Genomic DNA, 25,916 nt, shown 5'->3' with positions numbered 1-25,916 from the left:
ACATACATGGGCAACGCCGGGCAATCAGCTAGTAACTATATAATAAAGTGCACCAGAAAAAAAAGTGCTGTTTGACACTGCAAATCACAAAACACAATAGCAAACACAGTGAAATTACTGTGTTACTTTGTACCTATGCTGATAGAGAACTGGCTGCAGTGTGATGTATGTTAGGGTGTGCATGTGAGTACACTAGTATACAAACATTTGGAGCCACCGATTATCTAAAAGGCATACCGTATATACTCGCAAGCAAGCCGAATTTTGGACCCACAAAAAGTGGGTCAAAAGTAAGGGGGTCGGCTTGCTTGCGAGTGATGTGCCTGAGGGTCGCCCCCCCCCCGCCCTCTCCCACCCGCTCCCCCCCCCCCCCCCCCCCCGCGGCCGCTGCTATTACCTTAGCTCCGCGGCTTCCTATTCCCCTGTCCTGCTCTTAAACAGCAGCTCGCCCCACGGTGGCTGCTGCGTGATGACGGAGGAAGTGCAGAGAGAGGTTCCCATAGTAACCAGGAAGCCGCTCTCTGCGACTTCCTCCGTCATCACGCAGCGCAGCAGCCACCGTGGGGCGAGCTGCTGTTTCAGAGCAGGACAGGGGAATAGTCAGCCGCGGAGCTAAGGTAATAGCAGCGGCCGCGGGGGGAGCGGGGGACGCCCTAAACTCGCTATCCTGGGCACAATACTAGCTATCCTGGGCACTATACTAGCTATCCTGGGCACGATACTAGCTATCCTGGGCACAATACTAGCTATCCTGGGCACTATACTAGCTATCCTGGGCACTATACTAGCTATCCTGGGCACTATCCTGGGCACGATACTAGCTATCCTGGGCACTATACTAGCTATCCTGGGCACTATCCTGGGCACGATACTAGCTATACTGGGCACTTTACAAGCTATACTGGGCACGATACTAGCTATCCTGGGCACAATACTAGCTATCCTGGGCACTATACTAGCTATCCTGGGCACTATACTAGCTATCCTGGTCACTATACTAGCTATCCTGGGCACGATACTAGCCATCCTGGGCACGATACTAGCCATCCTGGGCACGATACTAGCTATCCTGGGCACTTTACTAACTATACTGGGCACTATACTAGCTATACTGGGACACACTGGGGGGGGGGTCATGCGGCCAGCATTTCCTAACCCCGGCTTATATGAGGGTCAATCATTTTTTCCTGGGTTTTCAGGCAAAAGTTGGGGGGTCGGCTTATATGCGGGTCGGCTTGCTTGCGAGTATATACGGTATATAGGATATAGGAGGATCTTCTGGGGTAATAGCCAGTTAGAGGTGGGTGCCTGCAGTACTGGAAGCAGTGATATGTATCCATACGAAGAATAAAATACTTACAGAAAACTGTGTTCATCAACTTCTGAACTTTAGAGTTCACACCGCCAATTCTGTACAGCCCCAGAATTGTGATGCCTGCAAAGGAGAACAAAGTCTGTGTCAGTATTATCAAAAACAAAAATGTGCTTCATTATTTAGCTATTTAGATACTTAGGTATTGTATAGAAATGTTCCTATGACCTAACCCCGCTCTCACACAGAACCATTCCTCCAGTGGTGCTCAACCCTAACTCACCCTGGTGGTGCCTGATCTTAAACATCCATAGTAGTGCGTAAGCTTAACCTCCCCTAGACACCCAACCTTAACCTTCCTGGTGGTGCCTAACCTTAACCCTCTACCCTAATTGTGCCTAACCATAGCCCCCCCTTATGGTTTGACACTTAACCCCACATGGTGGAGCCTAACCTTGACCTACTTGGGAGTGCTGAACCTAAACACCCCCACCCTAAATCTCTGGGGCTGCCCGCTATGCAAAGGTCAGCTACAAATAGCGGGTGCTTTTCCCAGCTTTAGATCTTGATTCTGTGCTCTAGTTCTCAATTTCTGCAGGAAACAAGTATTTTAGGATTTTTCTTGTCCCTATGATTTTGTTGAGGGGCATGGTCAGGACAGAAAGGGGTTGATAGGGCATGGTCAGGACAGAAAGGGGTTGATGAGGTATGGTCAGGACAGAAAGGGGTTGAAGGGGTGTGGTCAGGACAGAAAGGGGTTGATAGGGTATGGTCAGGACAGAAAGGGGTTGATAGGGAATGGTCAGGACAGAAAGGGGTTGGTGAGGCATGGTCAGGGCAGAAAGGGGTTGATGGGGCATGGTCAGGACAGAAAGGGGTTGATGGGGCATGGTCAGGACAGAAAGGGGTTGATGGGGCATGGTCAGGACAGAAGGGGTTGATGGGGCATGGTCAGGAGAGAAAGGGGTTGATGGGACTTGGTCAGGACAGAAAGGGGTTGATGGGGTGTGGTCAGGACAGAAATGGGTTGATGGGGCATGGTCAGGGCAGAAAGGGGTTGATGGGGGGTGGCCAGGACAGAAAGGGGTTGATAGGGCATGGTCAGGACAGAAGGGGTTGATGGGGTGTGGTCAGGACAGAAAGGGGTTGGTGGGGCGTGGTCAGGGCAGAAAGGGGTTGATCGGGCGTGGTCAGGGCAGAAAGGGGTATTCTAATCAGTACAATCTATATTCTCACCTCGTGTTTCCACAGAATGGATACATTTCTTCACAAAGTTGAAGCCTGCTTCATTTAGGAACACTGCCAAGACAAAAAAAGTTAATTAATAAAGTGTGACTCCACCACTGAGGAAGCAACCAGTAATGACTTCAATGTAAGTGTAACTGCACGGTGTGTAGCAGCTTCCATGGGAATACTGTCACTCAGTGGGGGCGCCAGGGCCATGGCATTTACTCCTGCAGAGTCCACATATGCCAAGCGGAACATGAGGACATCAATGTTCTTTGTAACTTAATTTTTATTGAAAGGATCACGTCATAGAAAATGCAGATTACCTGGCTGTCCTGCTGATCCTCTGCCTCTACTACATTTAGCCATACACCCTGAACAAGCATGCAGATCAGATGTTTCACTTAAAGTGTACCAGAGTTGAAGCACCCTCATGTATTTTACCATATATATCAGTGTCAACATTAGAGAAAACACCTACCCTGCTCTCTGCTTCATCCTTCACTGCTCAGCCTGCTTGTTATCAGCCCTGATTAAATCCCAGACTGAACATTCAGTCTGGCTTTGCTCAGGAATCATCATAGCTGAGCCTGTCTTCTCTGATGTCTTTTCAAGCCCAAACCTGCCCCCTTCTGGCTCTGCTATAATGACTCAGCTATAATGATTTCTGAATGCTCAGTCAGGGATTTTATCAGGGCTGATAACAAGCAGGCTTAACAGTGAAGGATGAAGCAGAGAGCAGGGTAAGTGTTTTCTCTAATGTCCCCACTGATATATATATAGTAAAATACATGAGGGTGCTTCGTCTCTGGTTCACTTTAAGTTTGACTGCATTTGCTGCATGCATATTTCAGGTGTGCAATTCACACTATTGATCCATAAAAGATCAGCAGGACACCAGGCAACTGGTATTGTTTAAGTTCTGTGTTCAGCTTGTAAGAGACATATAGCAAATACACTGGCACACTATAACATCAGCACTTACTTTCTTCTTTTTTGCTTATTATTGCTGGGAGTGTGTAAATCTAAAACAGAAAAATAAATGATAAAAATAAATAAATAAAGACATAAATTAATAAATGATGTATATCTGAAACAGGAAAATAAATGATGTCAAGTGAACTAACAATTAGTTACTGTATTTTCACAAAAGATAAGACATACAGAACTCTACAAATGTGTTAAAACACGTCAACTTTCTTTATTTCCACAATCAACGTTTATTATAGAAAACTAGTGGGCCGAAGCCCGTTTAAAAATGGGCTACGTCTCCATTGCGCATGCGCCCGCACCTGAGCGCGCCTGCCCGTCGTGTGCGCACGCCCGTCAGTTTGCTCACCCCTTGGCCGCGCGGCTCACGTCACTCCCCCTCACTGGGCTTGATTCACTAACCGGCGCTAAGCCGGTTAGTGTGCCTTAAGTGTTGGTGTGCGCAAACCACGGCGTTAGGTGGTTTGCACCCACACAGTTGAAATAATCCTGCTCACTGCGCGCACAGCACGGATAATAGTGCGCATTGCTGGCCCTTAAAAGTCGCACCCGATGCAACAAAAATGATGCATCAGGTGCCCGTTAAGCAGCGCTGTGATGCGCCACTTCGGGGGCACCCGATGCGTCATTTTCGTTGCATCGGGTGCGACTTTTAAGGGCCAGCGGGTGCAACGTTATCGTCGCACTGTGCACTAAAATCAGCGCACCAGCAGCCAAAAAGTAGGTTTGCGCACACTAGCGGACAAAAAGGGCGTTTTTTACACCGGCGCTAACACTTAGTCTCTGCATCCCTGCACATGCATAGAGCGCAGATGGGAAACTCACAGGGACACGGGACGCAGAGTAAGTAGGGTTTTATTATATAGGATTAGTATTCCAAGCACAAGAAAATATAATTCCAACATTCAAAAGGCATTGATAACAATATTGATTGAGATATTGGTGTATACAAAACGAATCAGGAATTATGTAACTGAAAAGTGAACACAATAAAGAGCATCAGTCTCTTTAAAGGCTTATATGTTATTGTAAGGAGTTATTGTATGAAAGAATGGAAGGCTAACATGTTCCGTAATGATTTCTTACTTCCATGGTACCAGAAAACACGTAAACTTTCAATGCCTCTTCCCCGTGTAAGCACATTATGAAACGCATGGCAATTGCGTACCTACGTGATTTTTCGCAGATGGGGTTGTGATTTTTGCAGATGGGCTCTACTGTAATCAGAGACCTGTTGCTCAGCTATCAAAAGGCATCAACTAGCTGCTAAAAAAATTGTAACATGTTATCCTCCAAGGCAAGGCTATTGAGAAAAGAAAAAAAGATGCACTCATGCTTGTTGTAACGCTGATTTTACTGCTGTGCCTTCTTTAGAATTTTACTGATGGCTAATAAAAAAAAAATCTTATCTCTTTCTGTTTAAAGGAAACAAGAGGTGAAAACAAATTGATGAGATAAACAATTGTATCTATCCCCCTTCTCCTAAAAATAGCTTTTTTTTAATCTATCTCACAGTTTTCTATATTTATCTACTTTTTAAGTTTTTACTGTTTCAGTGGGCCTGATACTTTACTCGCGGCCGCTACTTTGTTAATGATATAGTTGTAACTATATAAATTAACATAGTAACGGTCACGTGTGAAGTATCGCGGTAACAAAACTTCACAGGACCGCCCACAGTTAAAGTTACACATGTTGCTATGTAAGCAAAGCACGTAACTAAGCAAGTGCTGCTATGTAAGGCAGGCAAACCAGGCGCTCCTTCAGGCCCATTGTCTCTGCTCAATGACACATTCATTGAAATATACCAGAGCTAAAATCTATGATTTGTATCTCTTTTCTGCTCTCAGTAGCCATTTTCTGCCAAGAAAGTGGTGTATGGTTGTAATTTCTTATCGGTGAGGGTTAAGCTATAGTCCGACCCAGACAGGAACTGTCACTTGCATATCTGTTGTTTAACTATTTCAGTCAGAGAAAAAAAAAGGAACACAGCATAGTTATTTGTGTGCTAGGCACTGTACATACACTTGTCTATCTCATCATGTCACCTTGTGTATCCTTTAAGATTTATGATCTGTGGGGAAGGGGGGTAAGGGTGGCGAGAGAACAAAAATGGAGGGAGGCTGACCAGCTATACTGTCTGACAGTTGGAGTTCTTCAGTAGAGCTGATATTCCTGTGAATATGTACTTATTCAAGAGTCCTGTTTCCTACAACTCTGGCACAGTGGCACTAATCACTGAAGCTTATATGTACCGGGAACATCAGGACACAGCAGATGCAGCAGAGCAAGCAGTCTCATCACAAACCAGGAAGTAAGGAAGATGCATGGAGCTTTGAAATTCAAGCTGTTTACAGCAAAGCAGGGCGGCTTTTGACCAGGAGAGGTGGTTTACATTGACATGTGGCCTTTTATCTCTCCAGAAGCCCTGCTGCCCTTCTTTTTCAGCGCCCTGGCCATGGCCTTTGTGGCCTTGCAACACGGGAATCAAGATCTGACTCAAGGTTCCTACATATGTACTAGAGTGGTGTCGTAGTTCACACCACCTTGTTGTCACAGGTCTACTAAAAGACTACTACATCCTTTATTTGCAATACTTATAGGTTTTAAAATATATGTTGGTGCATAGATTGCAAACCAAAGCGGGTGTCTTTGCCTATCCCCCCCACAGTTCACTGTCAGAATGTGCGAACAGTTAGCTGGTCTGAGCGCACTAGCTGTGGGGTGTGGCTAACCCTGAAGACTTTGGTTGCACAGCACTATTATTTATTTTATAAAATCAAAACAGTATTGTGTGGGGTGTACAATTGAACCACCCTGCAGCGGCTTATGCAAGTGCAATAGATATGCAAAAAAGCTGTCCAGAATGCTCAAATATGGCAGCTCTTTGCATCTTCAGAGTCGCTGCAGGTCTCCCTCACACATTTACTGAAAACAAGCCAGGGGAATAGTACAAGGATTAGGGAGTGCAATACATATATACAGTGCTAACAGTGCTCGACATGTTTCATCTTAAACAGATTTCGTCAGGAGCAAGATAAAGTGCAAAAATAATAAATAGAGAACCCCAAACCACCACCAAAGTATCCCCCAGCATCACACGGCTCAAGTCAGAGCTGAAGTGCCCATCTATACAATGGGTTTAAATATGTTGTGGAGGCTGGGACTGACCTACCCCTTCCAGGCGACACCCTCACACATCTCCGCCCATTCCCATTAGCTCATGCAGGGATGTTAACTGTGAGTGTGCTGGCTGGCTTTTAGCCCAAACTTGTGCCATGTATAATTCATTTGGTGCTGGCTACTCACTGCTGTATGTGATTAAACGCCAGTAGTCTCAGCTGTTAGCGGCCGTCACGTGCCGCTGCTGAACTTACAACTCCATGTGACGTCACTTCCACGTTGTCTCGGCAACGCGTACACATGGTCGGGTTCAATGCGTGCAAAAGTATGCGGCCCGCTCTGGCGGTTGCATGGTAATGAGAAGCTTTTGCCCGTGATCAGGCTAATGCTACCAATTGGATGTGGCAGATTGTGTACAAATGTGTGCCTCGTTTAGATCGCTAGGACTACACATACCCTATGGGTGCACTACAAATGGAGTGTAGTAATATTACTCTGGCCCTAAACATGCATATCTATGCATGGTGTGCAACCACATCGTCTCATGTACCTGTTTTATTTAACTGTGGAAAAATCTCTCCATGCGATGTGAATGCACAACATAAACAGCAAAGTGCAATACTCATGCATATTCCCACCACTGTGGACGCAATTACATCGCATTCAGTCCAAACCTGCACCCTGTATAATTCACATGGCACTGGCTACACAATGCTGTATGTGATTAGACGCCAGTAGTCTCACCTGTTAGCGGCTGTCACGTACCGCTGCTGAACTACCGATTCCATGTGGTGTCACTTCCGCGTTGCCTCGGCAACGCGTACACACGGTCGGATTCAATGCGTACATATGTATGCAGGCCCGCTATGGCGATTACCATGGTAATGAGAAGCTTTTGCCCGTAATCAGGCTAATGCTACCAATTGGATGTGGCGGATTGTGTACAAATGTGCGCCTCGTTTAGATCGCTAGGACTACACATATCCTGTGGGTGCACTACAGATGGAGTGTAGCAGCATGCTAATGCATGCATGTTGTGCGACCACATCGTCTCATGTACCTTTATTAGTATAGCGGCCTTTCCAGAAATCCAGCCCTGATTATAATAAATGGTAATGTGTTTGTGGGAATATGAGACAATGTGTTGCGATTCTGAGCTGAATAATACATTGGCCCTCCATAAATAATGAATATTGATAATAATATCCTGGCTGAGATGTGTAAGATGCCACTGTGTGATTCAGCACTCTACTGTCAACCACAAATTGGGACAAACAGTCTTAGCTTTGGGTAGAGGTATAGTAAATAAGCATTGTGTCTTACAGGTTCCTTTCCATCCATTGCTTCCAGCCACTGCTTTCTGTTGGCCTCTGACAAAGCTTGAAGTGTAATAATCCCTTGTCTGCAGAAAAAAATACACATACTATGTTAAAAAAGGATTTACAGGAAGAAAAAAAAAACCCCAGTGTGTGAACAGTGCACACCTAACACTAACCTCACTCCCATAGCACTCCCCTTCCTAAACACCTAACACCAACTCCCCTTCCATAGCAATCCCCTTCCTAAATGCCTAACACTAACCACTCCCTCCCAGGGGCCCCAACCGTCCCGTTTTCGCCGGGACCGTCACGGGTTGGGGGAGGGGTCCTGCTGTCCCGGGATAGCCCCCCTTGTGTCCCGGCAGGCAGCAGCTCCTCTCCAGCGGAGGAAAAAAGAAGGATCGAGGCTCCAGCCGCGGCTGTGGTGTGCGGGTTGCGGGCCAAGCTTGTCCCCCCTCCCTCCGAATGTGCCCCCCAGTGTCCCCCTGTATGGCGCAGCGGAGCAGAGCGGCAGTCTTACCATCTTCCTCGCGTACTGGCATCTCGTCTTCCAACTACTTCCTGTGACGTCACAGGAAGCGGAGAAGACGAGATGCCCATATGCGAAGAGGAATGGTAAGACTGCCGCTCTGCTGCGCTCGTATCTCGCCATACAGGGGGACACTGGGGGGCACATTCGGAGGGAGGGGGGACAAGCTTGGCCCGCATCCCGCACACCACAGCCGCGGCTGGCGCCTCGATCCTTCTTTTTAGCTGGGCACCCTCACCCTTCTCCCCACCATATATATATATATATATATATATATATATATATATATACACACACACACACACATTTTTGACTAGGGGTGTGTCAGGGGGCGTGGTCGGGGGCGTGGCTTAAGTGTCCCGGTTTCTCATCTCAGAAAGTTGGGAGGTATGCCCTCCCATAGCAATCCCTTCCTAAATGGCTAACACTAACCACTCCCTCACATAGCAATCCCTTCCTAAATGGCTAACACAAGCTACTCCCTCACATAGCAATCCCTTTCCTAAATGACTAACACTAACCTCGCTCCCATAGCAATCCCCTTCCTCAATGCCTAACACTAACCACTCCCTCACAAAGCAACCCCCTTCCTAAATGCCTAACACTAACCACTCCCTCCCATAGCAATCCCTTCCTAAATGGCTAACACAAGTTACTCCCTCACATAGCAATCCCTTTCCTAAATGCCTAACGCTAACCTTGCTCCCATAGCAATCCCCTTCCTCAATGCCTAACACTAGCCACTCCCTCACACAGCATCCCCTTCCTAAATGCCTAACACTACCACTCCCTCACACAGCACCCCCTTCCTAAATGCCTAACACTACCATTCCCTCACATAGCAATCCCCTTCCTAAATGCCTAATACTAACCACTCCCTCCCATAGCAATCCCCTTCCTAAATGCCTAATACTAACCACTCCCTCACATAGCAATCCCCTTCCTAAATGCCTAACACTAACCACTCCCTCACATAGCAATCCCCTTCCTAAATGCCTAATACTAACCACTCCCTCACATAGCAATCCCCTTCCTAAATGCCTAATACTAACCACTCCCTCACATGGCATAGCTAACTTTGTAAGCAAGACACTTCTTTTCCATTAGACCAGAGGGTAGAGTAACTGTAAGCATGTCAGGTGGCATTTGGACAAACCTTTCTATGACTTCGATGTCAAAGCAGAAGCGCTTGTCTATGGAGTCCGTCTTCCGTCTAATGCACATCTTCAGCTTGAACATCTCTGGAGTGCTGGACACCAGGCCATTCTGTGGAAGGGAGAAGACAAACAGTGTTCATAAATGCTAAACCAATGCAAGTTATCAGTTTCACCATACATGTCAAAGCATGGGCCAAATCTGGCCCGCAGTGCCATCAAATTTCATTTCAATAAATTTTTATTGAGAATTTTATTACAAACAAACATCCATGGATAACAATGGTGATGCAGAGTAATCTTGACAACCACAATTTTATATCAATACTTATAAAAAGTACTGTTTTTTACGGCGTATAAGAAACACTTTTTCACCCAAAATGGAGAGAAAAAGTCCATGCATCTTTTATGCCAGATCCAGAGAGTCTCCGACTTTCAAACTTTCAATATGAACCACCGATTCACCGCAATGTCGGGGACTCTCTGCATTGTGTCCATGTGTAGTCCTCTGCCCTCCCCCCACATGTCCTCTCCGCTCCGTGTGTATAATTACAAGCAGCGGCAACACTAGCTCACCTGATCTGTCATCTCCAGCAGTGATCACAGACCTCTCCTTTCCCGCACTGCTCCCCTAGTGCCGTCTTCTGCTAATAATGCGATCATCAGAAGGCGGCACTAGGGTAATAGCGAAGGAGAGGAGAGGTCTGTGATCACCACTGGAGCCGGTGCTGCCGCTGCATGTATCTATGGACTAATCTGATTGCTGAAGCTCAAATTTGAAAAGAACAAGGTAATTTGGCCACCAACAAAAGCCGGTACACAAATTACATGCCCCCTTTAGCCACACCCCTTTGGCACCTCCCTTATTACATATTTAAATTTCCTAACTTGACTTGAGGAGCAAGATTTTTTTTTCCCTTGAGCTTAGAGATATGACACCTTTAACACAAAGAACAAATAATATAAAAGTGCAATTTGCCTGGATTATTGTGTTTTGCCGCTTTCAGTATTCATAGGACATAGCAGGCTCGGCTTATAGAGATGTGATTTATTAACTTAATATCATGTTTTATCTTGCTTTGCTGGTAATCTACACACACAATTAGTCTGTTTAATGCTATTTTTTACTGCTGCGGAGATATGCTAATAGGAATTATAGATATTGTGGAGCAGATATGACTGTGCTTTATGTACCCAATTCAAGGTCTAGTTTATTCAGCTACTTGCTCAATTTACTATATGATTAATCAATGAATTAATTAGATCGCTGGAGGATTAAACAAAGCCTCTTTTACTGAGCTATTCCTCATAAAACAGATAGTGCTGTTTTATTTACCAGGGAACCTTACATGGGCTTCCATATGCTGCCTGAGCTGCAATGTAAAATAAGAATAGAGAAGGATATCTGGAACTGCTGACACTAAGATTTGCCACCAGGTGGTGCTGTCATTCTATAGGAATATTACACTCCTATATTACAGACAGTTAAGTTACTAAAATTGCTTATATTTTACAATATTCACTTATACATGATTTAGTCAGTGTTTGACCACTGTAAAATCTTTCCCTGCCTTGTTTTAGATTCTTAAAGGGGTTCTCTTGGCTATGTGAAAAAAAAAAAAAAAACTGCCACTTACCTGGGGCTTCCATTGGCCCCCTGCAGCTGTCATGTCCCACGCCATCCTCCTCCGAATGCTCTGTTCCCCACCGCCGGCACCGGACTAATGATTAGTCTAACTAGACGAATAGAACTGCGGCTGCGCGGCCATGGCCACGCGCGTGCTCGCTCCCGTGCGCATCATCGGGAGCTTACTGCGCAGGCACAGTACGAAGTTTTCTTGTACTGCGCCTGCGCAGTAAGCTCCCAATGGCGCACACGGCAGCGAGCACGCGCGTGGCCATGGCCGCGCAGCCGCAGTTCTATTCGTCTAGTTAGACTAATCATTAGCCCGGCAGGGAACGGAGCACTGGAGGAGGACGGCGCAGGACATGACAGCTGCAGGGGGCCAATGAAAGCCCCAGGTAAGTGGCAGTTTTTGTTTTTTTTAAATAGCCAAGAGAACCCGTTTAAAGGAAATCTGTAATAACCCTTCCCCCTGCCAGGGGATACTTACCTCGGCGGGTGGGGGAGGGGGCTCTGGGGGGCAAGGGGCGCCTCTGGATCCTGATGAGGCCGTCTCTTCACCCTCCGGGAGCCAAGGCTGGCAGCCCCTGAACACCGGAGAGGTAGATATTTACCGTCCTTGGTCCAGCACAAGCGCAGTAGCGGTTGTCTGATCGGGCTCAGTGCGGTGCGACGGAAGTGACGGTTTGGCTGCATTTCCGGCACAAGGACAGATCTACGTTCTATGGCGACACGTCAAAGACCGGAAGTCATGTAAGTCTATGGCAATGATTTTTAAAAAATGTACGCGGAAGCATATATTTTACAATACGCTTCCGTGCACTGCTGTATTTCCGAAACAGGAAGTGAGCGTAAGTGAGCGTCACTTCCTGCTTGGCTGTCAGCCAGAAGGGGATTACCGCGTACTAACGTAGTAATCCCCGAAGGCCTGTTTTTGGCGCACCGCTGCTCCCAAAGCAAAGGTTTTGTACTGCACAGCCCCTGGTGGTGGCACAGAACAGTATTTGACTCATTGGCCTAAAACTAACGGGACTGACGGCACTGGAATGAGGGGACTGTGACGGGAATGTTCTATTGCATACATGTCAAATTCCGGCCCGTAGGCCATATCTGCCCCTCAGAGCCATTAAATTTGGCCCTCAAGTGGTTTCCCCACTTTGCATTATGTTTGGCCCACTCTAGTCCACCAGGGAAGCTGTACTGGAGGTGACGTCCTCAAACACCTGGGAAGCCATATGGAAGAGGGAGGGGGAATGCACTAAACACCAGGGATTTGTATAGGGCATGGAGGGGGGGCCACCTGTGAACTTTATAAGGGAGGAAGGTGGCCAGTAGACACTGAGGTTGGCCCGCGACTAGGTTCCCAAGTACAATGTCGGCCCACTTTGTATTTGAGTTTGACACCCCCGATCTATTGGATTCAGAGCCTTCCCTCTTAACAGGTAAGTATCTGTTTTTTCTTTCTTTCTTTTACTTCAGAGGAAGTGTTGGGACTTTGAGTAAGATACAGTCAGGATGGGAGGGGTGGTTTAACCTGCGGACTCCACTTTTCCCTGTAAATCTCTCTGTAGAAGAAGCAACCTGATTTGAACTGTCGTAAGCAGACAATTTATCGGTGGCCAGAGTCCCCTATTATTACAGGTGGACTGGTTTTAACTGATGTGTTAATTGAAGTTACACTCGAGCTTAATGACTCTGTGATGGTATTGATTATTAATACTTTAAACAGTTTAAAGCTAAATGAGATTATTTATGTTTTTAATTAAAGGTGAATTGAGTTTTATTCAATCCTCAGTAAGTAGTTTGAATTTCCTGTAGAGGTGCATGCCACTTATTTTAATAAGTTAAAGAGACTCTGTAACAAAATGTTGAGCCTTATTTCTTCTATCCTATATGTTCCTATAGCTGTTCTAATGTGCTCTGTCTTACTGCAGCCTTTCCTATTTGCACAGTGGCTGTATTATCTCTGTTATATGATCTAATCTTCTCTCCTCTGTCGGCTCTGTCGGCTGAGGCTGGAATGTGTGGAATGTGCTGCACTGCTTGTCATTGGCAAAAGCTATACACACCCTCTCCAGGCCCCCTCCAAGCTCTGTATGACTCACACACTGAGCTATGCCTTTTGTTTGTAAACACTGCATAAAAATGGCAATTACAAGCCAGGATTGCAGCAGGGAGTGGCAGAAACAGCACAGAGGGGCCCAGGAGAACATAATGAATAGAATGCTTTTTATTGTAAGAATTTTAAAGTACAGATTCTCTTTAAAGCAAACCTGAAGCAAAATTAAACCTTTCTAAAAATACACTCATTAGCAAGGTTACTGGAAATTTCTACTTTCTAGAATCATTATTCGTTCACCGCTGCAGCTATATTCTCCTAAATTGGACGTATTAACTTTCTCATCACCCCATATGGCTTTTTTCTCAATGTTTCCTATTCACATGGGTGGCCAAAGGCTCATCCACCTATTAAAGGGATTCTAGCAGTTTTGTTTTTTTCTTGCAGTTTGTCCCGTGTCTAATAGCTGTAGGAGCTACCATTTCCCCCCTCTGCCCTTATTTATCCAGGGGAAGGTGTGAATGTAATCAAGTGTGACTTATCCAAACTGTTTGAAGTACAGTGTCCTATCTTCTCACCCCCTGCTGATGAAAGCTTTTGTTTGCTCATTGCTACTGCTAATTACAGCAGTTCATATCTGCCTGCTCTTTCTGCAGACAGGAGGCCGCGGAAGTAGGGCAAAAAAGCCACTGACAATCATTTATATGTAAAAAATAGAGGTAGAATTATTTTTTTAGTAATAATGAGCCACATTGTTAGGATGCATTTTTAATGTGCTATTAAGATGCTATCGAGATGCCCTGGGGTAAAAATGCTGCTTGGTTCACTTTAAGGTAGGTTCACACTGGGGTGCTCTGAAAACATGCACATATTTTCGCACGTCAGTTTTTCGACACCGTGCCCATTCATGTGAGCCAATCACAGTGCTCAAGAAGTGCTACATGGGAAAAAAAAAAGGGCTCTGGTCTTTTAAGGGGCCAGAGCGTTTGGTCCCAAATGAGGTAAAAGGAAATAAATATGGTAGCCTCCATAAGATATGCCTCTCACTTCGGGTGTACTTTAAGTGCTGTTAACATGTTTAGGTTTATTTTGTAATGCTGAAAGGAACTCCACGTACTTTAACCTTTCATACTTCTAGCGTTTGAATAACATGCAATCCCAAGTATATGCTCAGAACAAATGATGCAGTTTAGGAGGAAAACTGAAATGAAATAAGTGATGGAGCAGCTTACCACTTTCCCGCCTGATTTGGTCTCTGACACACTCATGGTGAATGTTTTGCTGCTTTTGTCGTAAGTGCAGTAATGGCGAGTCCAGGTGAATCCAAGAGGCCCTAAATAATGGGAGAAGCGAGAGAGGCGTCAGGGAGGGGTTGTCTGATACTCATACAGATATTAGGAACAGTTTCTGCCTGCACTAATATACAAAATTTATTTTTTGTGATTTGTTAACTTTAAACTAGGATTACACTCAAAATGTAATTTTTGCTCTAATGCATTTAATTTAACACAGTAAATTAATATGAAACATTATAAGACTGGTCTGATGTCATTTAAATTCATATTTACACCTTACTGAAGCTGACATTATTTCCGGCTGCAGGACAAATGATCAGATTGATTCCTAAGTAAGTGAGCAAATTAAGGAGAGAAAGTTATCTGCTTCCTCACCCGATACAGCAGGAACTTTTCTATCATGTTTACACAGTTTATTAAAGGCTCAAACACACGCCTAACTTAAGTCGGCTGAAGCGGCCGATAACAACTGCTTTAGCTGATAATCAGGTGTGTGCACGGCAGCCCCCAACCTGAGAGGGTTCTGTTGGGGTGAATCTTCCCACCCTCAGCGATACCGATCCCCCGCCGATCCCATTGTTGGCGCAGCTCCTCTGCCGGCCGTGTGACATCACGCACATGCCGCTCCTTATCCCTCTGTGGTTCCGCCCACACAGCAACACAGCACGTCGTCAGCTACACAGGTGACACGTGTGTGTGCAGCCCGGCCCAGCGATGTCGCTCAAGGGGATCAGGTCCCGATCCCTGACGAGCTACATCCGTCAAAGGTACTTCCAACACAATCTGAAAATGCTGGTAAAGGCAAGCGTATCAATTAGCAGCTAAATGAGGTAAAAAGCTTGCATTTTAAAGAGAGTCTGAAGCTTCCCAATAACCCTGTTTTTACTTCACAGTCATTTTTAGAATGAATGCCCTATCTTAAATGCTGCACCCCCGTGGCTAAACACTCAATTAAAACCCTCAAAATCTCGGGGCAAAAATCCACGACTTTCCAAGTTGTGGATTTTGCTGCCTGGGGGAGGCAGAGCTTTGGGCTGTAGCTCTGCCTTCAGTCCAATCAATCTGCGCTGATCGCCACCTCTCCCTGCCCCTCTCAGTGAAAGAAGAGTGAGAGGGGCGGAGAGAGGCGGTGATCAGCGCAGATTGATGCGAGTAGAGGCAGAGCTACTGTACAAAGCTCTGCCTCTACCCGGAAGGAGTCCAAAATCTTCTCGGGGGATTTCGGGGGGTTTAATAGAGAGTTCAGCTGCGGGGATGTAGCATTTCATCTATGGCATTAATGCTAAAAAGGACTGTGATGCAAAAACAGTGTTTTGGGAGGCTTTAGACTCTCTTTAAGCTACAGATTCGCAGCCTTTCCTGTATGCGAGCTGCATGGGGAAACCGCATGGCTTGCCGTCCAGATCGCACTTCAGTATGAATCTGCTGCAGATTTATACAGTACACAGCCGAATCAGCCTTAACAGCCTTAAAGAAACACTGAAGCGAAAAAAAAAAATGATGATATTATGATTTGTATGTGTAGTACAGCTAAGAAATAAAACATTAAGATCAGATATATCAGTCTAATTGTTTCCAGTGCAGGAAGAGTTAAAAAAAGTCTAGTTGTTATCTCTATGCAAAAAAAACCATTAATCTCTACGGCTTTCAAAGTCGTGGAGAGAGCTGTTATCTGACTTTTATTATCTCAACTGTAAGTGAACTAATTACTTTTTCTCTGCCAGAGGAGAAGTCATTAGTTCACAGACTGCTCTGAAATAATCATTTTGAATGATGAGTGTTGTGTAATCTGCACATATTAGAGAATGATGCAATGTTAGAAAAAACACTGTATACCTAAAAATAAAATTATGAGGATATTTTCTTTGCTGCTAATCTTCTAGTAATTATTCATAGTACACAACCAATTCACTATATCATATATTTTTTTCGCTTCAGTGTCTCTTTAAGCCCTCAATGGCACGGCTTAGCGATTCAGGCTGTGGCTACGCCGCACAACGGGAGCCACAGCTCCCAGTGGAAATAAGCCATAGCCCTTTTAGTACCTTGAAAAACAGTGAGATGGTTTTAGCTGTTAATTTTATGCTGTGTTTAATGCCATAGACCACAGTTGTAAAACTCCAGTCCTCCAGCGTCATATCCATGCCAGTGTTTAGGATGGACTGATAAATGGAGAAATGTGTTCCACTCCAAAAGCACAAGGACTGGTGACTATGTCATGTTTGGACTACAAGAGTACGCATGTACGCAATGGTTGTGGAAGTTGTGTCTGCGCATGCATACGTATATGCTCGTTGGGCGGAAGTGACGCGGCTGTAACGCGGAGATGCCCTTTTCGAGCCGAGTGCATTCCAGCTCTGATGCAGTGATACAGCGTGAGGAGCACTCATGGACTGACAACCTTCCCACCCACAGATCTGGGGGACTCCGCCCTGTACCCCAATAGGTGAGTCATGTTCTGTTGGGGTAGATGTGTGTATTTTGGGACAAGTTCCTTGTGTTAATTGGTGGATGGGTGGGAGTGTCTCCAGCCAGGTATTAAAGTAGCTGGGGTTGACATACCGTCTTGAGAAAACCCTCTGGGCGAAACGATTGTCGACCATCCTCCGCACCTCTACATCACTGCCTTCTGTCTAATAAGTATTGTGTACCTTTTAATCACTGTTTGATTGCTATAAGCATTTTTTAAATGAGGAATCATTAACTTTTAACCACTTCAGGGCCATAGGCTTACACACCCCTAGTGACCAGGGTATTCTTTACTAATTAGGGCTCTGCAGCTTTAAGTGCTCGCTGCAGAGCCATACAAGTCAGCCCACAAATGATCCCCCCCTTTTATGCCCACCAACAGAGATTTCTGTTGGTGGGCTCTGAACCCTGCTGACATGTTTGTTTATTTATATATCTGTGTTTTTTCTTTATTAAATGTCACTATTTTTTTAATTCATTTTTTCCCCTCCTTCCCTCCCCGGCCAGCCAATCACCGCGATCGGTTGTCAGAGGCATTAGCCTATGAGAGTCGATCGCTCTTGAACCTCCCCAGGGGACAGCTGAGTGACACGGCTGTCCCCAGTACATCGCTGCCGTATGTTGCAGCGCTGTACAATGTAAATAGATCTAACAGTCTCCTCACCACTGGGAGACTGATGACGGTCACTCAAGCGGCGATGCGCATGCATCGGCAAGCGCCATCCCCTGTAATCTCCGCCCCAGGACTTTATGCCAATTGGCGTGAGGCGGTCAGCAACAGGTTAATGACGAGTGCTCCTGGATTCCCTACTCTTCATGCAATACTACCAGAAAGAGTACACAGCCTACATGTGAAGGCAAACCATGACATAGTGCATTACAGTATATAACCTGTATTTACTGATTAGAGATGAGGCCACAATGTACACTTCCCGTGAATAAAATCTGTAATGTTGTTATCAGGGTTCTCTATACAGAAGTCAAGTAGAGGCATGAATAACATTTATTAGACCCCGCAGAACACAAGTATTGTTTGGCGTTCTGCTCGCTGTTCAGTAAACACTGTTTAAGACAAAGGTGCACATTTTTCAATGAACCCCGAGGATTAAGTGTTGCCAGTGCACAGCGGTGGAGTGTGGACCGAAATCCAGAACAACACGCCTTGCCCAAGAGGTCTATTCAGCTCAAGATGGCCATGAGCTCAAGCTGTGCAGATGAAAATGTACAGAGGAAAAAAAAATAACTCCATAGTAAAAATAAAAACAAATGAGCTAGCTAATAACATGAAGGTATAAATAAGAGCTCTGGCTCATTATCTCTGAGAGCATACGTGTTACACTTAATTTACAGAACACGTAGCGTGTGACAGAACACGGGGACTAACAAAGCTTGTACCCATGGTGATATCACTGAGAATATTGTGGGTGAGGAAGATGAGCAAGAAGAGAACCAAAGACATTTTACTTCGGTTGTCTGAGTGGATCAGAGATAGACCAAAAAGCTTATTTGACAGGTTTGCTTTTGGCCAAGCACCAGGGGAGTATCAGGTAACCAGTAGAAGGTACCAGTAATACAGTGGAACCTTGATTTGCGAGCATAATTTGTTCCCGAAACATGCTTATAATCCAAAGCACTCTTATATCAAGGCTAATTTCCCCCTAAGAATGAATAGAAACCCAGTTGATTCGTTCCACAATCCAAAAACTGTTATAGTAAAATAGTATAAAATAAAAATGTAACCAAAGCGTTTCACTATAACAGAATCATTGATATCTGTTGGGTCACCCCAAGCTTTTTTTCTTTTGTGAGTGGCTTTAAAGTGGACCTGAACTTTTGCACAGGACTGAAGAAATACATAGAGAATTGCACCCTGTATGTATTTAGAGAAATTAGCCTGTTTAATTCCCCCTCATTTGTGTCTAATCACAAGTTGTACTCTGATCTCTCCCCAGTGTCACATGACTGCCTATGGCAGATAAGGCCATTGGAAAGCACAGGATATTAACAATATGTCTGCTTCCATGAATCAGGAAGTAGAAACAGTGCAGATTTATTTTAGGATTTGTATCAGCTGTAACCTAGAAATATTTTTTTCTTTAAAGGTTATTATGCTGCTGTGTATCTTTTAGAGCAGAGAGGAAGTTCTGAGTTCAGGTCCACTTTAAGAAGGAGTTTATCCAATGACTTTGCACAGTCTCTACAATCAGATGAAGTACAATTAAGTACAATTCTGCAGCGCCAAAGGGAGAAGAACTATCAGCTCAGTTGTGCTGATGTGATGCTTTCTTGTATTGTAAAGCGCTCTTAAACCAAGTTACTCTCAATTCAAGGTTTTACTGTACAGTACAGGTAGTTCCCGGGTTAACAAATGAGATAGGGACTGTAGATCTGTTCTTAAAGGGATACTGTAGGGGGGTCGGGGGAAAATGAGTTGAACTTACCCGGGGCTTCTAATGGTCCCCCACAGACATCCTGTGCCGCGCAGCCACTCACCGATGCTCCGGCCCCGCCTCCAGTTCACTTCTGGAATTTCTGACTTTAAATTCAGAAAACCACTGCGCCTGCGTTGCCGTGTCCTCAATCCCGCTGATGTCACCAGGAGCGCACGGCGCAGGCACAGACCATACTGGGCTTCTGCTATACACTCCTGGTGACATCGGCGGGAACGAGGACACGGCAACTCAGGCGCAGTGGTTTTCTGACTTTAAAGTCAGAAATTCCAGAAGTGAACTGGAGGCGGGGCCGGAGCATCGGTGAGTGGCTGCGCGGGCACAGGATGTCTGCGGGGGACCATTAGAAGCCCCGGGTAAGTTCAGCTCATTTTCCCCCGACCCCCCTACAGTATCCCTTTAAGTTGAATTTGTATCTAAGTCGGAGCGCTGTACCCCCCCCCCCATTCCCCATGCCAGCAGTGTCCCGCTATGTCGCTGCTGTGCCTCCCTTTGTCTCTACTGTCCTCCTATGTCGCCACTTTGCCCACCTGTGCCTTTAGTGTCCCTGTGTACCACCTGTCTCCCCATCCACTGTCCTCATCCTGTATCCCCCTTCACAGCACCTAGCATCTCTATTACCCTCCCTCTGTGCCACTATTATGCCCTATTGTGCTGTCAGGGTCACTCTCATGTCCCACTCCGACAAGCTCTTTGCGCTCTCCACATTCTTCTTGGAAACAAAGTCATTGCAGAGAGCTTTTTCAATTAACTGAAGTAACATACCTATATAATGACAGCTTCCTGTATGAAGCAGTGGGTAGAAAAAAGGTCCAGGTACACCCAATGTCCCTTAGAGTCTGTAAAGAGTAAGGCTACCACCCAGACTGGCTCGTTCTGGCTGTATAGTTCACAACTTAAAAAATAGCAGACAAGATAGCGCACCACCAAAAGTATCCCAGTTTGCAATACGACATAATGACGGAAACGTGTGAGCAAACATCTGGAGGATGCGAAACAGCTGTCACCGAGGGAGTAAGGCACTCACTAGGGGAATAAGGATAAGCTTGGGGGAGAAGGGGGTGGTTTAGGCACTCCCAAGGGGGGTTAAGAATTAGGTAATGGGTGGGGGCTAAACAAGACACATAACAATGATATTGCACTTCTCTCTTGGCACACTTGGAAGCGCTTCGGGACTGCAGTTACTTACGGCGCACTCCACGGGCGACCAGGATCATCCGGGGGCCTTGCCCACAGACACCTTACTGTCTACCCACTAGCTTGAGCCGGAATTTGAACTTTGGCTAAAGGCTCAAACCCTACAGACTTAACCAGTACACTATCCAGCTGACCCCTGGGGTCAGAGTTAGGCACCTACAGGGCATCCATTTGATATGGTCCGGTCCAAATTTCTGTTTATTGTGGAGCCGAGAGAAGACTCACTTTACTGCAGGAAAACGCCTGGGTGGCATTAATGCTATTCCCTCTCTGAGTTGTCGCAACTCGAGGGGAATACGTAATTTGGGCACTGGCTATTGCCAGCAGCCGAACTACCTCTTTATTGCCGGTGCCCAAATTATTCAGTGAGCGCCCCTATATCTGTAATTTTCACTACAGCCTATGGCGGCGCCCATTTGCCTACGGGAAGGGGGGGGGGGTAGGGTTGGGCATCAGGAGGGGGGGTTGGGCTCTTAGAGCAGATGGTTGAGGTTAGAATAGGTGCTGGGTGGTGCACAGTAAAATATTGGTAATTATATTCCTTTACAATAATCTCTCTGTCCCTGCGTCCTCCTGTGTCTTTGCCAGCTGCCTGGCAAGCATGTGTGGCATGCAGGTGGGCTTCAGGTCACGGCCATGCGCACGTCAGGTGCCCATCTATGAAGTGGAAGGGGCGAGGTTGCAGGTGTGTGTGGCATGCGGCTGTGGACAGTTGCCTAGCACCTGTTATTAAACAGACAAGCTTTTCACTAGTTGCCAATATGTTACTATCAGTGGCACCACCCAGCGCCCAACGATTGAGACAGCGCCGCAATACATACCCTTCTATACCACCTGGCGTGTAACACCATATAGGGAGTCTACTATAGCAAAATTCACTAACAAAAGAGAAACTTTGGAAAACGAGTAAGTTTCGTTGTGTGAAATCTTTACTTGGCGTAAAATGAGCAGAAACTGGAATTCAATCACTGCCCTTTATCCAACCTCGGGCTGTACAGATCCCACCACCGCCAGCAAACCCCCCGCTTAATGAGCGGTGCTCTTAATCACAGGCGTGTAATGAAGATCAGCGCTGCGTCCTATTCCAAGACACAAGTAGGGCAGCGCATGTTCCGCACAGCCGACAGGCAGCTGCCGTCCCCGTTGGGGCTCATTAGCTGGATCTGGAAGCGGATGGGATGTACACTGTGCAGGTGTCCAGAAACATATTGATTCCAAATCCGCTATAAAACGCTCTCCATCTGACCTGGACATGAGCAATCCTCTGTAGGCACAGCACAAACGTAACGCAAGAAGGCTTCGGAGCGACACAGCTGCTGATTAAAACAGACCAGTGGTTTAACCAAAGACATCTCACATAGGAAAATCTCAGCTAAGTGAAGTTGGCAAGTGTGTAACTTTGTGGTCATTGGGCTGTCCACAGTCAACGAGACTGATTGATTAAGACTGGCGCAAGGAACAACTAGAACAAAAATAAAGAACTTGCAAAACAGCCAATCAGAATAGTTGTATTTCATGAGGTTGCACAATATATAAAATACCGTTGAGTTAAACAGGCAGTGTAACAACATAAAATATAATTTACTACATTATTCAGAATACCCAATGCTATGGTAATTTTCCTTGTTCATCAGAAACACTTCCTATATCTATATATTGCTGTACATTGATATTTAGCCCCACACTTCCCAGTGATCTTTAGCTAAGGCAATTCATGTATTTTCCGGCATATAAGGCACTTTTACTCCCCAAAACATAAGGGAGAAAAACTCCCTGCGTCTTATATGCCAAATACAGGCAATCCCCGACTTACAAATGCCCATCGATATGCACACCCAACCCGCCGCAATGTCAGGGGCTCCATGCATTGAATCCCCCTCCACTCCCACCTGGTCTCCTCCGCTCCCTGTGCATAAATACAATTAGCGGCAGCACGTCTCACCTTATGGGAAGAACGGAGGAGACACACACAGAAGAAGAGCAAGGAGGACGCAGGGGAAAGAAGGGGGTCCAAGTGGGACAGAAGGTGAGCCAACAAGGGAAGTGGAGATAAGGGGGCAGAAGTGATGCCATGGAGGACACAGGGAGACAGAAGGGGAGCCAATGAGGGCACAGGGGGACAGAAGTGATGCCATGGAGGACACAGGGAGACAGAAGGGGAGTTAATGAGGGCACAGGGGGACAGAAGAGGACACACAGGAAGAGCAGAGGGGGACAGAAGAGGACACAATAATTGGGGGATAACATCTACAAGATGCTCCTGCACCATGGACACACCAGGTTTAGGATATTTTTTTCCATGGTTTTTGCCCTCTAAACCTAGGTGTGTCTTATATTCCTCTTATATTCCAGAGCGTTTTATTTGCCAAAAATACAGTATGTCCTGAAACCTTTTTCTCCCAATGCATTCAAGACCAGGTGTGATGTACTTCTCGTACTCGTATCCATGGGCTATATTTCCTGGCGTGCGTTGCTACACAGGGGTGAGAGAGACACTGCTGGGGAGTACATAATTTGGTACAGTGTGAGCTCTCTTTGGAGAGGATGGCACATTCCCTACGGGCCTGGGGTCAAAGGATAAGCAAAGAAGCGAAACTCACCATAACCCCGCTCTCCAAATAGCACAATATATGAGTTTCCCTTATAGGGAGGTTCATTTTAAAGCGGAATATAACCCTGCATTTCAACTTTGCTCTAAAACATTATTTACAGTATATTATACGCAACCAGCATTTTTTTTTTACTAGACCAGCATTGGAAGGGTTACACAGGGCTTTAAAGTCCCTAGAGATTTCTGCAGACCCATCCGAACTTGAGTTAGATACTTTTTGTTTACACAAATGTATCTAAGTGTTTATTGTGACTCATCTCTCTCACTGAGAAGGAGTTGGAGGACAGCCAAAGAGTGTGCAACATTTCTAAATATATACATATAACTAAATAGAATGTAACTATCTGAACATCTGCACACTTAAAACCTCTGTGTTTAACCCTTCCAATGCTGGTCTAGTAAAAAAAAATGCTTTTTGTATATAATATGCTGTAAATAATGTTTTAGAGCAAAGTTGAAATGCAGGGTTATATTCCGCTTTAAAGAGAATCTGTACTCTAAAATTCTTACAATAAAAAGCATACCATTCTATTCATTATGTTCTCCTGGGCCCCTCTGTGCTGTTTCTGCCACTCCCTGCTGCAATCCTGGCTTGTAATTGCCAGTTTTAGGCAGTTTTTACAAACAAAAGAGATGGCTTCTAACCAGAGTGTGATAGGCTGAGAACAGCTCAGTCTGTGACTCACACAGAGCCTGCAGGGGGTGTGGAGAGAGTGTGTATAGCTTCTATCCTATCACAGCAGAACAGCACATTCCTGTCTGAGTGCCTGAGCCTGACAAAGCCATAGGAGGAAAGAAGATTAGATTATATAACAGAGATAATACAGCCACTGTGCAACTAGGAAAGGCTGCAGTAATTCAGACCACATTAGAACAGGTATAGGAACTTATAGGATAGAAGAAATAAGGCTGGAAATTTTGTTGCAGAGTCTCTTAAAAAAATATCTGCTCAGTTCCCTTTAAGACAGTTCTGAAGGCAAAACAGTGTACAAACCAGTGTTTAGCAAGGTGTACCTTATAAAGTGTCCAGCGAGTGTAGCTGAGCTTGTTAATGTCTGTGCAACTCCAGTTCAGGTGACGTGACGGCTGTAATTATTAAATAGCTATTGTTCCTGGAAATCTCTGTGATAGTGTATGTCTGCAGTCATATCTATGATATGCTGTTTATCCATGGTAATGTGTTATGGATAGTTCAGAGGTTATTGTCCCTAAGTGTATCTAAATGGGACACTACAACAGGGATGGAGGCACTCAATGCATTAAAAAATAGGCTAATAAAGCTGTTATCTTATAAACAGAGAGATAATCTTACCAGTGGCATAGCTAAGGAGCTGTGGGCCCTGATGCACGTTTTACAATGGGGGCCCCCCCAAGCACTCTATATATAACAATTGATATGACGCACCAAAACCTGCCAAAGGCAACTACAGTGTCAGAGGTGCAAGAAGGGGATGGGGAGCAGGCTGTTAATGATTACCACTATTCAAAGTAAAAAAAGTTTTTTTTAGTTTGTCCTAAAGAACATTCAGAGTGCGACCAACCAGTTCCTGTTACAGACCTGGGAACCCGAGCGGGGAAGCCTGCTCTGATGGTGGTTGAAAGGATTTGTAACTCAGCTTTTTGAGTGTATACATCCTTAGCATCTTTTCTGAATCTTACACGATTCTGCACCATTGGACTCCGTGTCTCCTTTTGTCTTATAGATGAGCCTGGGGTTGTTACAACCACAGGAACCATCGACATAAGCTATCTAAATGGGAATTGATGTATGGCGCAAATTCTTAATCTTTCATTCCAGAGTTCCGCTTCATCTATGTAGCTTAAATTACGCTTTAACTCGAACACAATATGGAAGAAGTGTGCCTTAATCTCCTCGTGTTCCCTGGCTGCTGACATGCTTCACCATGCCTGTATAGGATCCCGATTCATTTTAATTGAAAAATGTTACACTTATTTCACAGAACGGCTTAATGGTCGTCCATGCATACAATCACAAACACGATATAAGCCATTAATGGGACCTGACAATGCTGTAATTGTTATTGCTTGTAAGATGCAAATAAGACACAGAAAATGAAGAGAGAATGCGTTAACATGCTGAGAAACCTCCGGTAGACCCGGGAGCAGAAGAAGACTTCTTGTTCTAATACAGCAGAAAGAAAGAAGCCCGAGACAGAGGTCCAACCTAAAGGAGGAATATACACTTCTACAAAAGGAGGGATAAAACAAGCACTAAAATAACTATCGTTGTTCTCAAAGCAGTCCTAATGTTTTTGATTTGCCACCAACCAGAGTCTGGAAACACTGCTGGTAAACTATCAGCAGTCTTTGGGCCAGATACAGTGCACTGCGATAAAGTTGCCACGCGCAGGGAGTAATCTACACTACACTTGTCACAAGTCACAGGAACGGAGATATGTACTAATGTGTGGTAGTTATATGTGTGCTGAACCAGGGCTGTGCAGTCGGTACAAAAATCATCTGACTTCAACTCCTCAGTTTATGAAGCCTCCAACTCCGACTCCAGGTACCCAAAATTGCTCTGACTCCTCGACTC

General features: G+C 45.4%; 1 protein-coding gene across 2 annotated transcripts in view; it reads right to left on the bottom strand.

The window, feature by feature from the left end:
• The window catches only part of ARHGAP42 (Rho GTPase activating protein 42), a 426,935-nt gene that overhangs the window by 39,061 nt on the left and 361,958 nt on the right, over positions 1-25,916 (bottom strand). For both annotated transcript variants that reach the window (XM_068266846.1, XM_068266847.1), the window contains exons 9-14: positions 14,570-14,670; positions 9,657-9,766; positions 7,976-8,054; positions 3,525-3,564; positions 2,549-2,611; positions 1,361-1,435 (exon numbers count right to left, since the gene is read on the bottom strand). In XM_068266846.1, the coding sequence (XP_068122947.1) occupies positions 1,361-1,435; positions 2,549-2,611; positions 3,525-3,564; positions 7,976-8,054; positions 9,657-9,766; positions 14,570-14,670 (468 nt within the window). The remainder of the gene's footprint in view (positions 1-1,360; positions 1,436-2,548; positions 2,612-3,524; positions 3,565-7,975; positions 8,055-9,656; positions 9,767-14,569; positions 14,671-25,916) is intronic.

The sequence above is a fragment of the Hyperolius riggenbachi genome, chromosome 2 (genome assembly GCF_040937935.1).
Source record: "Hyperolius riggenbachi isolate aHypRig1 chromosome 2, aHypRig1.pri, whole genome shotgun sequence".
In the NCBI taxonomy this organism is placed as follows: Eukaryota; Metazoa; Chordata; class Amphibia; order Anura; family Hyperoliidae; genus Hyperolius; species Hyperolius riggenbachi.
This window is presented reverse-complemented; position numbering and strand designations above follow the sequence as displayed.